We start from the raw sequence: 12901 nt of genomic DNA, 5'->3' as shown, positions 1-12901 counted from the left end.
TTGCTTTAAAAATACATATGGGCTGGAGAGATGGCTCAGAGGTTAAGAGTACTGGCTGCTCTTCCAGAGGACCTGGGTTCAATTCCCAGCAACCACATGGTGACTCACAACCATCTGTAACGAGATCTGGCTCCCTCTTCTGGCCTGCAGACATACATGCAGGCAGAACACTGTATACATTAATAAATAAATAAATCTTTAAAAAAAAAAAATACATAAAAGTATTCTTAAAGGTTAGTTTTACCTATCATTGATGCTCATCTTTAAAACAAAAAATTATTTTCAATGCTTACTTTTAGTTGTTTACAAAAATATTTCCTTCATAAATCACCCAGGAGATTGTTAACTATTCTTTCTTGGATTTAAAGGTCTACTTACCCTTTGCTACAAAAGAAGCAAACATAAGGTATTTTCCTTATCCAAATCAAGCGTTTATAGATTAATTTCTATCATCACTCCATGAAACCATTAACTCTCTTGCGGTCAGGACATGGGGAGCACTCAGGCTGTTCTATACTCACCTTTTGGACCTGCAGCTGAGCAGTGGTCTGGTCTTGTTCTAGACGAATTGGACCAAGTGCCATCAGCTTTCGCTTTGTTTCAGCAACCCATGCTAGTTCTGCGTCAGCAGCCTGCTCGTACTAAGAGTCAAGGAAATGAACAGTTACAAACAGCCAAGGTCTCTTTCTTACAGCTGTAAATTAACCAACACCAGAAAGGCCTGGATTTTTAGAAACTCAGCCGCACTTCAAAAAGTAAGTGAAAAACGAAACGATTTCCTAAGCATCACAAACCAACCGGAGGGCTCTGCAGTTGGTGGAAGAGGACTTGCTGAGCATGCATGAGGCTGTGGCTCAATTCCCAGCACCATGGGCGGGGAACAGGGATGAGGACACATGATGAAGATGAGGGTGGTGATGCATGCCTACAGTTCTATCACTTGGGAGGCTGAGGCAGGAGGAGCAAAAGTTTGAGGCCAGCCTGAACTACACAAGCATACCTTGTCTCACAACAGTAATATATTTCCAAAAAGAAAATCACAACAACAAAAATGTAGGAAAATTAGAATTCAACTCCTCCAAGAGAAGCTACAGAACTTAGGAGATGGCTGGTCCTCCATTAGAAACAGCAGCTGGAATCTTTCCAAGTGTGCTTTCTAATCAGGGAACTTTAATCAAGTGGTACTTTCTGTCAACCCTCTCCAATTCCAACACTAAACTGTAGTAATTTTAGTTACATTTGTTACTATTTATTATTTTAACTGATGAAAACAAACACTCGGGTCCAAATACATGAATATATCAGGGCATTTAATAGTGACCTGCCTTGGAGATGCAGGAGGCTGTGAGGGCAGAGCCACTGCAAAAGGAAGAGGTCAAGAGTTGCACATACACTTCACTGGTTTTGGCCGATTGACCTATTTGTAAACTAACAGCGTAGCTGCAAATATGGAATGCTTCATGAATTTGTGTGTCATCCTTGTGCAGGGGCCATGCTAATCTTCTCTGTGTCGTTCCAATTCTAGCGTATGTGCTGCCGAAGCGAGCACTATTTACTTATTTATTTATTTATTTTTGAGACAAGGTTTTATGATATAACCTTGTGGATCATCATGCCTGGATATAGGTGTTTAAATGTAAATTTAAAATGTCAGTAGACAGCTGAGTAGTATTAACTTGAAAGAACTTGGTCAGATAAAGAATGGAACCTAGAAGAATCCTAAACTCAATCACAAAAACTAAGAACGTTCTCTGTATAACTATTGATCATTATAGTTCTCTAATCTTCATAACCTTTTCTTCCACTGTGCTAACCTCTGTTTACTTTATTACCCTTTATCAGAAATGCTTAGACTAAACCAGAAGTATTTTGAATGTTCCAATATTTATATAGGCAACATTACTGGTTGAGCATCCTCTGGATTTTGGAATACTTCACATTTTTGGATTAGGGTTGCTAAACCTATGTTTAAAGAGAAAAGTAATGAACTGGACATCATGGAGAAGGCCTATATCCTAGCACCTGGGATGTAGAGGCAGAGGAATCAGAAGTACAGGGATAGTGAGTTGGAGGACAGACTAGGCCACACCAGACTGTTTCAAAGTATATGTATGTAGAGTGTGAGTGAGTACTCAGTTTCCCAAGAATAATACATTGTAAGTGAAATTGGCTGCAATGATTAGGGATAATCCTAAAGACAAATTAGGGATGTATCTGGAATCATACAGTCTTCATGGTTCAGAAAACATTTATCATTGCGAACCCAGGAGTCATGCATTCATTTGAGTGTGTGTGTTTTGTTATGGCATGTTAACAGATGCATGGCCAGCTGGTGTGACAGTGATGCCTCAGGTGAAACAGGAGGAGCTTGAGTTCAAGGCCAGTCTGGTTACATAGTCTGTCTCAAAAAATGAAAGGGGAAAAAGTACACACCCAGCTACAGAGCAGAGTAATTATCTCCCCTCCCTGCCAGAAGGCAGAGGGAAAAAGAGGGAAACATGACACCTGTGTTTACTAAAGGATTCTATTTGGGGTGACTATGCTATTTTGGTTTGCATATTTGAAAGTAATTATAGCTCTTGGTATCTTGCCCTTTTCCATCAAATGCTAAACACACCTTTAACCCCAGCTTCCAGGAGGCTGAGGCAGGCAGATTCTGTAAATTTAAGGCCAAGATGGAGCTACATAGTGAGATTCTGTCTCAAAAGGGGGAAAAAAAAAAGGAGGTGGGGAGGCAGGGCTAGAGAGAAAAGGCACAGAGGTTAAGAGCACTTCCTCTTCCATAGGACCTGCATATGGTGGCTCACAACCATCTGATCTCAAGCCCTCTTCTGCCTTCTTTGTGTATCAGACATAAACATGGTGTGCAGACACGTATGAAGAAAAAAAACCATCCATACACATAAAAGTTAAAAAAAAAAATCTTTAAAAACAAAAAGCCTCACTCACATAGGTCTCTTCTTGCAAGTTTTTCTCTATTCCTGGATCAAACCTCTTCCAAGTATTCTCCATAACTGAAGCAAGCATGTTTGTTGTATTTATTTTGATCTCATCGTTCTTCCTGAACCTGTACTTACACAGGTTTTAGCACTGTATCCCATACATACCCCATGACCTAAGACACTAACGCACAGCATTATAAACATTACCTGTTGTGATCTCTGAATAGCAGCATCAATTTCATCCACCCTTTGTCCAATAGTGTCACTGACCAGTTTGTACTGCTCGTTGGCATCAGACACAAGTTTATCCAGCCCTTCTCTGGCTCTCCAGGGCACCAGCTCTAGGAGAGCATGGCTCACCTCATTCACTGTGTCCAACACCAGCCTGTGTTCCATGACCTCCTTCTTCAATTCCTAAGGAGGGAAAAGTTTTCAGGCCACACCTTGCTAAATTAAGCACATCAGCAGCGGAGCAGTGGAAAGCGCTGTCTCTACCACATATCCCAGCAGGGCACTGACCTCCTTCCTTCAGCTCTTTTTTTCCTTGCATCACATTTTTCAATCATTCTGAAACCTGACTCTAGGCTTAGCTGATGCTTACTTAGAACTGTCTGCAAGACTTGAGAGTCTGTGAGTAAAACAGTGTTCCTTTTCCTTCTTTTATTTAATACTCCAACTATGAATGGACATCTAACCTAATGAATAGCTGCACAGTATTTCTGAACATCAGAACTGCATCTGATCCTGCAGCAGAATCAGAAGTCACTAGGAAGCACCTCCCCCCATTTGCTTCTTTACTTGTTTTGTTCTCACTCTTTCCCCTTCCAGTGCCCTCATCCATCTCCCTTGTCTCCTTTTCACTTGCTTTCTCCCAGTCTCCAATAGTGCCTCCTTTTAGAGAATGAACAGCGGAGGTCAATTAGACAACGTAATACAGCAAGCAAACTTCCTAGGGACTTGGAAATGGACTTCTTTCTTCTTCAGACTCTAGTTTTATCCATGTCTTTTTGTCAAATCTTACTGTCATGAGTAAACAAGAGAAAAAGCAGGAGTACGTTTGGTTTAATTTAAGGTAAAGGTAAGGAAACACAATTCAGACAGAGATGAAACCTCTTCCCTTGTTCCAGTGTAAAATGATGGCTTACCTTCTGCCTTTGCTGAAACTGGGGTATTTGCTCCCCTGTGGGAGACTGTCCTCCACTGGCTGCCAGCTCCTCCTCCACCTCCCTCAGCCACCCAGTTAGTTCCTCATATGTAGAATGGAACTTGGTGGCCAGCTGCCGGGCTTGTTCTAAAGTTCTGAGGGCCTTGGAGCTAGTGACTGTGATGTCTGCATAACGGGTCTTTATTCCGTCCAGCTTCTCCTGGATAAGTAACACCTCCTCACCTGTGAAGAAGAGCACAGCACTGCTCACACCAAGGGGCTCTCTTCAACCTTGTCTTTAAATTCGAGCTTAAACTTCATAGACTCCTTGCTGTGGTGCTGACTTATAGCCTAATATCCTAAACTCAGGGGTAACTTGAAATAAGCCTTAAACCGCATAAGTCACTTTTAAGATTAAGCTCTAAAACCAACTGCAGGTGTTTCCATATATTCCCAAAACTTTACAGACAATGCTGGTATTCAATGTATTGTCATCTATAACCAGATATAAGACAACTAAGTCTTGTGGTTTTCAAAAGATTTAGCAGGAAATGAACGCATAACCAACTTCCCTTGAGAATACAGCAATATAATTGAATACCAAGTTTCTCACAGACCAAGAGAAGAGGTTCATGCTGGGTGCTTACGATCTTTAAGACTACAGAGGTGGGGCTGGTGATATGGCTCAGAAGACCAGGGTTTGGTTTCCAGAACCACATAGTGGTTTACAACAACCTATAACTCCAGTTCTAGGGGATCGGATCCAATGCCCTCTGGGGGTACCAAGCACACAACTGGTGCACATATATATACACATACATACATACAGGCAAAACACTCAACACATAAAATAAAATAATCTAAAACATCGTAGAGGTGCTAAGGGGTACACTTTTCAAAGTACCTGTAGTTTGCTTTAGAAGAGCCTGGCCATTTTTAATAGCTTGATCTACATTCCTCTTTCTATTAATAATTTCTTCATTTAAAGCCTGAAAAGGAAAAAATAGCATTACTCTCAAAACTATGGTACAACAGAGAAAAGAAATGTGAGAGCTTTAAAAGAGCATCTAAAGAGGTGAGTTAGCAGTTTTGTTTAAATCAAACATTTGATTCCCTTTGGATCACTTTGGTTACTCTCTATGTGATTATTCAAGACAATTAAGAAATACTTTATAGGCAAGCTCTCTTTTGGGCTGGATGAGAAAAGATTTAGGATGAAATCAGCTTTACCAATCTATCAGTATTAAAAGAACACAAGAATGTTAGAAATGAAATACAGCAAAAATGCCCATTATGTCCAAAATAAAGAGACTTCATAAAAGTAAACAGAAACACAGCTGGAGAGATGCTCAGCAGTTAAGAGTTCCAGAGGACCTGAGTTTGATTCCCACCACCACCATCAGGCATCTCACATCCACCTGTAACTCTGCCTCCACACAGATCTGACACTTTTGGCCTCTGCACTCACAGGCACATATACACAAAGACACATTAATTTAAAAAAAAGCCTAAAACAGGAATATTTTATAAGATGACACAGAATCCCTGGGATTTCAGAAATGTTCTTGTTTCAACTACATGATGAGATTATGGGTACCATTTAGAATGTGTGGTTTTGTTACAGTATGCTCTCATCTACTCAAAAATCTACCGCTACATTACCCAATGATGTAAATCACAAGTTGCAGGTGAGATGGGCCTTGACTCTAACCTGTATGATCTTCTATAATCATCAGCTAAGCTTGTTAAATACAAGTATTCTCACGGACCTATCCAAAAAGAATGAGTACTTGGCACCACTTATATGCATAAACACACTATGCACACAATAAAGTTGTAGTGTCTGGAATGAAGGTGAGGGGAGAGAAATTAAAAGAAAAAGAAATGAAGAGAAACACATATCAAAATGACAAAATAATTTAGTAACATAACTATAAGAATGAAAACACAAATACCAGGTGGTCGGCATGCTGTTTCTGCAGGACATCCTGTCTGTAATCCTTTACGAACACTGTACTGAGCTTGTCCTCAACCTCTGCCAGCCAATTGAGCACCTCCACCTCATCCTCCCCAAACAGTCTAGCGTTGAACAGTGCCTGCTCAAGCAGGGTTGCCTTCCGACAGCACCGGTCTTGAATCTCACTGTATCGGGCCTGCAATGAGTCTAGCTTTTCTGACATGATACCCTGTTCTGCAGGACATGTCAGGGAGGAGAGGGACTGCCCAATTTTAACTGCCTGGTGCACATCTGTTGCATGGTTTTCTATTTCTTCCTCTAGAGCCTGGAAATCCAGATGGAAAAAAATGAATAACAAAAAATAAATAAATAAATAAATGAAAAGCAAACATGAAACAATGAATAACAACAAATAACAGAACAAATTAAAATAAAAATTCACCTGCTGTACGGCAAAAGCACTATGAAGAGCGGCACATACGTTGTTTTTCCTCCCTCTGCTGTTAACCTATTAGTCAATGTCTACTTTTACTCCAACCCAATGGATCTTTTCCAACTAGTAATTTGACCTTATCTTAAAATAAAAACTCCATAAAACATTTTCTAGGGAATGCTGCAGTTTTTCAGTTTCTACTTCCAGTTCTGTGTTTCATCTATCATAATGCCTTCCTACCTTGTGACGAATGATCTGCTGATGTATTTTGGCAGTCTGAGTGCCAACAGGTTCCGAGTTAGCAAGCTTTTTCTCTGTGACAGATAAGAAGTCAGAAATAGGCTCAGCTGTCTCATGGAATTGTTTGGCCAGAACCAAGATATCTTCCAGCTGTTTCTGCCTACACAAACACACAGAACAAGTTGCTCAGGCAGAAAGTCATGCAGTGTTGAGTCCAGTAAAAGGGCAGTCTTTACCAGGCATGGTTTCAGTGCCCACATCAAACAGAACACACTATTAGGTAGAGCTGCTTTACAGCTGGGGTAGTTTTCACTGCATCATTTCCCACTGGCCTTCTCTAAGGTGAGTAGATAATTATCCCTTGATTAAAATAGACAAAGCTAACCCTGATGGCTTAAACAAAGACTTCTCCAGTCACCTCATGAGTAGAGTAGGATAGAAGGAGATCTTTTAGCACTCCTCCTTAGATCACCTTCCACATATTAGAATGGAATGTAGCATGTGCACCACAAGAACAAACAGCCATGATAAATAAAACTTAAAGGAACCCCAAATCAACTGTCTTCATGTCTTACTCTACCCTTGCTATCTCTGTACATGAGTGAAGAGAATATTTGAAAACCAAAGCAGTAAGTAATTCTATGAGCTAGAAGTCCCTCCACAGTTTCAAAAATCCAATTAGGCTTCTGGTAATTTCAAGTCAAAACTACACTATGAGTCAAAATTTAAGACTAACCCCCACCACCACCACCACACACACACATACACTCTTACTTCACAGGTCATTTGGAATCTTAAATCTTATATGATATCCACATTAAGCTTGAATTGTAAGTATACTATACATTACAAAGGGGAGAGAAACCACCTTAGATAGAACCTGGAAATAACCACAGATCTGTATGAATACAAAATTAGTAATGAAAGGCCACAATGTGGGGTTTGGATGATAAGAACAGACTGAATGAATAGCTATTTAAAAAGGCCTGGTACTACTGGGGCATGTAGCTCAGTAGTAGAACTCTTACCCAGCATGCATGAAGTCCTAGGTTCAATCCCTAGCATTGGCAAAGTAAATAAGATAAAATAAAAATAAAAAGACTTGGGATTGTGTGATGTATTTCAGTAAAACTTTACTTAACATCTGCTTTATCCAAGTTACACTTAGCAAGCCTATTTCATGTTATTAATTTACTTATTTTAGATGGAAAATATGTATGCATCTCTTGAATGCATATATATTTAACAGTATCACAGACTAGTGCTTGAGGATACAAAAAATCAATTATTAGTATAAAATAACAGAAAAGAAACATGACAAGTTTCAATTACAAACATTAAAATAACTTTATATATATGAAAAGAAAAAAACTGTCTCAAAAACTCAAACTATCACTTGGCTAGACTGTAGGCATCTGCATCTGTTTTCTGGAACAGCAGCAGCTCTACGGTGACAGAGCCACCACCCCCATCAAGCAGCCACTAACATCAGTCTCTGCGAGTAATATGTGGGTTATCGCTAAACACTTATCACCTGTCAATAAAAGCCACTGAACACCCCCCAAAGCAATACACGAGTTATCCAAGAGCTTTTACAGCACTTCAGTGACTGTAACCAAACACAGGACAAAATAACCCTCTGAACATGCCTCAAATCCCTTACCTGGCTGCTGCCTTGTTGAGGAGTTCAGTCCATCTGCTTTCCAGACTCTCCAGCTGCCCGGTGATTTTCTCTCTATCAGCCAGCTCAGCTGACTGTGCTATTCTGCCTCCTTCTGCTTGAAGCATATCCACTGTGGCCTTTCGATCATCTAGGAGTCGCTGGAGCAACTGTAGTATAATGTTTAAGGAGAAAGGAGAGTAGTAACACAGGGTCATTTGAAAATAAACCAAGAATCAGTTGTAGTGGCTCACACTTAATTCCAGCGCCAGGGAAACACAGGCAGTCAGCCTGCTCTCCATAGTAAGACCCCATCTTAAAAACAAAACAAAAAATTCAAAACAACTCATCTGGGTGAATCTGAAGCTCAATTGAACAGTGCATTCTTGACCCAAAAAGTATGTGATACAGTATAGTTCCTACTACCCCCACTCACTTCAGTTTTTAAATAGTACCATGGCTGTCACTGTATTATTGACAGGTCGCTTCCTTTGAATTAAGACACAAATACATGAGCCAGGAGTGGTGATGCACACCATTAATCTCAGTACTCTGGAGGCAAAGGCAGGCAGATCTCTATGAGTTAGAGGCCAGCCTGGTCTACATACTGAATTCTTGGTAAGCCATAGAGTCTCAGAAAACAAACAAGGAAAAGACAAAATCACTTAGAAAAATTGTTAGGATCCGAAAAGACAGATATGTTGATTAGCTTAAGGCAGTCATTTCACAATGTATTACATACATATACCAAAACATCATCTTGTATGCTGCAAACATATACAATTTCATTTGTTATTATATCTCACTAAAACTAGAAAAAAGCCAAAACTTTTTTTTAAGATAAACATGGTCTATAAAAAAATGTTTCCCCTTGGTGTACATTCATTGTACCTGGTTATTTCTGAAACACAATCTATGCTTTGTAATCAAGGCTAGCCTGAAACTCAAAAAATCCTACTGCCTCAGCCTCCCAAGAGCCAGTTTTGAAGGCATGTGTACCATGCCTGGCACATTGAAACAGAAATTAAACTAACAGAAACACGAAGAGGACGGGAGTTAGAGGCTTGGCCGGTACAGTGCTGGCTCAGCACGCGTGAAGCCCTGGGTCGACCCCAACACTGCCTAAACCAGGGGAGGGCCACACTTAGAATCCCAGCACTTGGAAGGTGGAGGCAGGAGGATCAGAAATTCAGCGCCATCCTTAGCAACACAATGTTCCAGACCAGCAGGAGCTAATGAGACCCTGACTCAAAAAAGTAAAAGATTATCGAATTCCAAGCCATAAAGACATTTATCCATCTCCCTCTCCCTCTCCCTGGGCTTAGGAAATACTGTAAAAGAAAGGGAGGAAAGAATTAAGAGCCAGAGGAAGTAGCATGCGTGCGCGTGTGTGCGTGCATATGTGTGTGTGTGTGTGTGTAATGCTGATGTCCAGACCTGACATGCTCTTTCACTAATGAAGTCTCAGCAGCTGTGATTACATGCATAACATCCATGTTAAGCCTGGCCCCTGGACACCCTGTCACAGAATAGGAACGGGCTCGCGGAATCCCACCCTTTCCTGAAGATCTGATACAGTTAATAGCAGATGGGAGAGGGAAAGACATTGGCAAGGAACCCATATTCCTGTAGACAGTTTTAGTGACACTCACTAGGTCTCTCTTACACACACAAAGTAGAAGTAGGGCGAGGTGGGACGATGGGGATGAGTGAAGAGGGATGAGAAGGTAATGGAAGGTGAATATATTATGTACAAAATATATTATGTACATAAATGAAAATGTCATAATGAAACCCAGTATTATGTATAATTAACATGCTAGCATTAAGCAAATGAGACAAAGAAATACAGACAACTCATGCATGACATACAACACTATTCTAAATATTGCTGATCTTAAAACATGACACATGAGCAAGTATGCAACTTGCTCGGTCTAACAAATGCCACAGTAAAGCAATGAAATCAGTTTCCACCTTTCTTCTCAGGAGAATCCAGTGTAGGCTAAGGTTCTACTGAGACTCTGGGTTGTCTGTCACTGTGCATTTCAGTCCGCTGTCTCCATCCCCACTCACCTTCTGTTCTTGGATCTGTGCTTTCACCACTTTATACTCAGCAGACGGAGGCTTCTGATTGGCTATGAGCTCCTCAGTGTCTGCCAACCAGCTGAGCAATGGCTCTAAGGCGTCTTGAAATTTCCCACAGTGTAACAAAGCCTCCTGCAGCTGTGCAATTCTTTGTGCGACCTGTGTCACAGATGTGGAGAGCTCAGTAACAGGGAAGGAGAGAGTAGTATTGAAACTACTTCTTACCCTGTTAGTAAGTACAGACAGCAACACTCAGCTTTGCTGGCATTGAGTTTCAAGGGAAGTCTTGGGTTTAGATGTCTCTTTTTCATCCCTTCCAGTCTTAGCATAGGAGTTACCTGCTCACTACTCACCTTTTTATTCAGTGTATTCCATCGAGTATTGATCTCCTCCATGTCATGTTCTAGACCCTGCACGTCACAGTTTTTTCCTGCACTCTGAATTAATCCCTGGCCAAGTCCATTCACCTGCTGCAATTTCACCTGAAGAGGATCCACTTGTTCTTTCTGAAACATCTGGAGAGTTGCAAAGCAAAGCAGATTTACTCTAAAGGACATGAAGCCTTCTACACCATATCTGGTCATTCTCAAAGAGATTCATGACCTCACGAAGGAGGGCAAGGAACAGAGAGGAAAATGTAAGCATGAGAACAGTGAGGTACCAAGGGGACACACAGATTCATGTTTCAGTTACATGTCTTCTTATTATCCTCTTAGTAACATACACCCAGAGGCCGTGACAGCACTATTTAGGTCTTTAACCTAATGACTCAGTATCTTCTTTCAAATCAGTTCTTAATTTTTAATGCTAAAGCTATAGGGAATAGTGAAGTGTTAGTCTTAAAATACTATGAATCCTGAAAGGGAAGGATGCTATCAAATTACAAGTACTTAAGATCTTGGAAAAATGCAGTGGAGAATAGCTGTTTGACCAGTGACAACAGGCAATGTACTTTCCTGGCTAGGATGAGTAACTCAATCAGTTAAAACAAATCAACAGTGTGAAAAATGCAAAGCTCATAGCTTAAAACCCCTGGGGCCATTTAACTCCATTCTGTTTCAGGGCCACAGACCACATTCAATCATCTTGAAACAGTACTCCCCTGTCTACAAGAAGAAAAGCTCCTAACAACTTTGACACATGTGCTGAGGAAGACATAGAGATATAAAATACTTTAAAAAGATGATACCATGGATCGTGTCCACCATGAAACAAAAGAATTTAAAAAACAATGGGAGTAAGTGTAGTAAGTCATATGTCTAGTTTTCTCTACTACAGTTAAAACTTGGACATTTCTAAATGCAACAGTCAGAACAAAAAATGGTCCTTTTGAAAACTGGGTGTAAGCAAGCCTATAATCTCAGCACTCAGGTGGAGATACAAAGATCAGAAAGTTCATCAGCAGCAGCAGCATAGAGAACCTGAGGCCTTTCTGGGGTACACGAGACCTGTGGTGATATATTGTGTACCCTAATAAAATTTACCTGAAGATCAGAGAAAAGAACAAGCCACTAGATTAAACATAGATGCCAGGCAGTGGTGGCACACACCTTTAATCCTAGCACTCAGGAGGCAGAAATCAGTCTGGATCTCTGTGAGTTCAAAGTCACCCTGGACTCAGTGGAGAGAAAACATGGCCAGGCAGTGGTGGCACACACCTTTAATCCCAGTACTGGGAAGTACACATGCCTTTAATACCAGGAAGTGATGGCTGGGCAGAGAAAGGTATATAAAGCATGAGGAGACAGGAACTAAATAAAGGCTTTTTCAGGCTGAAGAGTCGGTGAGGTAAGAGTTGGTGGCTGTGGCTTGTTCCTTTGTCTCTCTGATCTTTATGCATTTACCCCAATATCTGGCTCAGAGTTTTTTATTAAAAGACCTTTTAGAATTCGAGTTACAGAGACCCTATCTCAAAATCAAAAAACAAAAGAAAGAAATGCCAAAACTTTAGTTTTCCCACACTTTTGCCAAATTCATAGTCTTAAGGGAAAGAATGACAAATATTTATTCCAAAGAACTGGTTTCTCTCAATTATTAGAGTAGAAAATTAGCTGTATTTTACCAGTCTGCCTAAATATACTTTTCTTCTGTTCTCTTCTATACAAAGTTCCTTCTGTTTCAGAAAAAGAGGTGTGTCTGTGAAAGCCAGAGCATGACAGAAAATGGAAGAGGATAAGATAAACATAACAGAACTGAATGCTTAAGACAGATTGATTCTGTTCTACAATAGACCATACATCACACTATGTATGGAATCGAATTCTAAAGGAATGCCTATGGTTGGATAAGTGAATCGGTAAAGACAGAAAGGCCCAGTAAAAACTGAAAAAGGTCGGGAAGGAAATCACCAGTACACTTCACTTTATACTACAACTTGATCATATCGTATTTTGTTAGGCAAACTACAAAGAATTCAGCTTCAACAAAATACAGTTCT

At 40.4% G+C, this 12901-nt stretch overlaps 1 protein-coding gene and 1 non-coding gene across 2 annotated transcripts in view; both read right to left on the bottom strand.

Moving 5' to 3' along the window:
- Positions 1-12901, bottom strand: part of Macf1 (microtubule actin crosslinking factor 1) — a 346505-nt gene that overhangs the window by 42865 nt on the left and 290739 nt on the right. Inside the window, 9 exon segments of the mRNA XM_052718421.1 lie at positions 522-641; positions 3150-3356; positions 4088-4329; positions 4991-5075; positions 6042-6368; positions 6717-6876; positions 8380-8546; positions 10453-10623; positions 10818-10979. Of these exon segments, the coding sequence (XP_052574381.1) occupies positions 522-641; positions 3150-3356; positions 4088-4329; positions 4991-5075; positions 6042-6368; positions 6717-6876; positions 8380-8546; positions 10453-10623; positions 10818-10979 (1641 nt within the window).
- Positions 1443-1549, bottom strand: LOC128097985 (U6 spliceosomal RNA). The gene has a single exon (XR_008214037.1). It is a non-coding gene; the product is annotated as a U6 spliceosomal RNA (small nuclear RNA).

This window comes from Peromyscus californicus, unplaced genomic scaffold, assembly GCF_007827085.1.
Source record: "Peromyscus californicus insignis strain IS unplaced genomic scaffold, ASM782708v3 Scaffold_5__1_contigs__length_169319896, whole genome shotgun sequence".
NCBI lineage: Eukaryota > Metazoa > Chordata > Mammalia > Rodentia > Cricetidae > Peromyscus > Peromyscus californicus.
The sequence above is the reverse complement of the archived record's forward strand: the minus strand, read 5'-3'. Positions and strand labels throughout refer to the sequence as shown.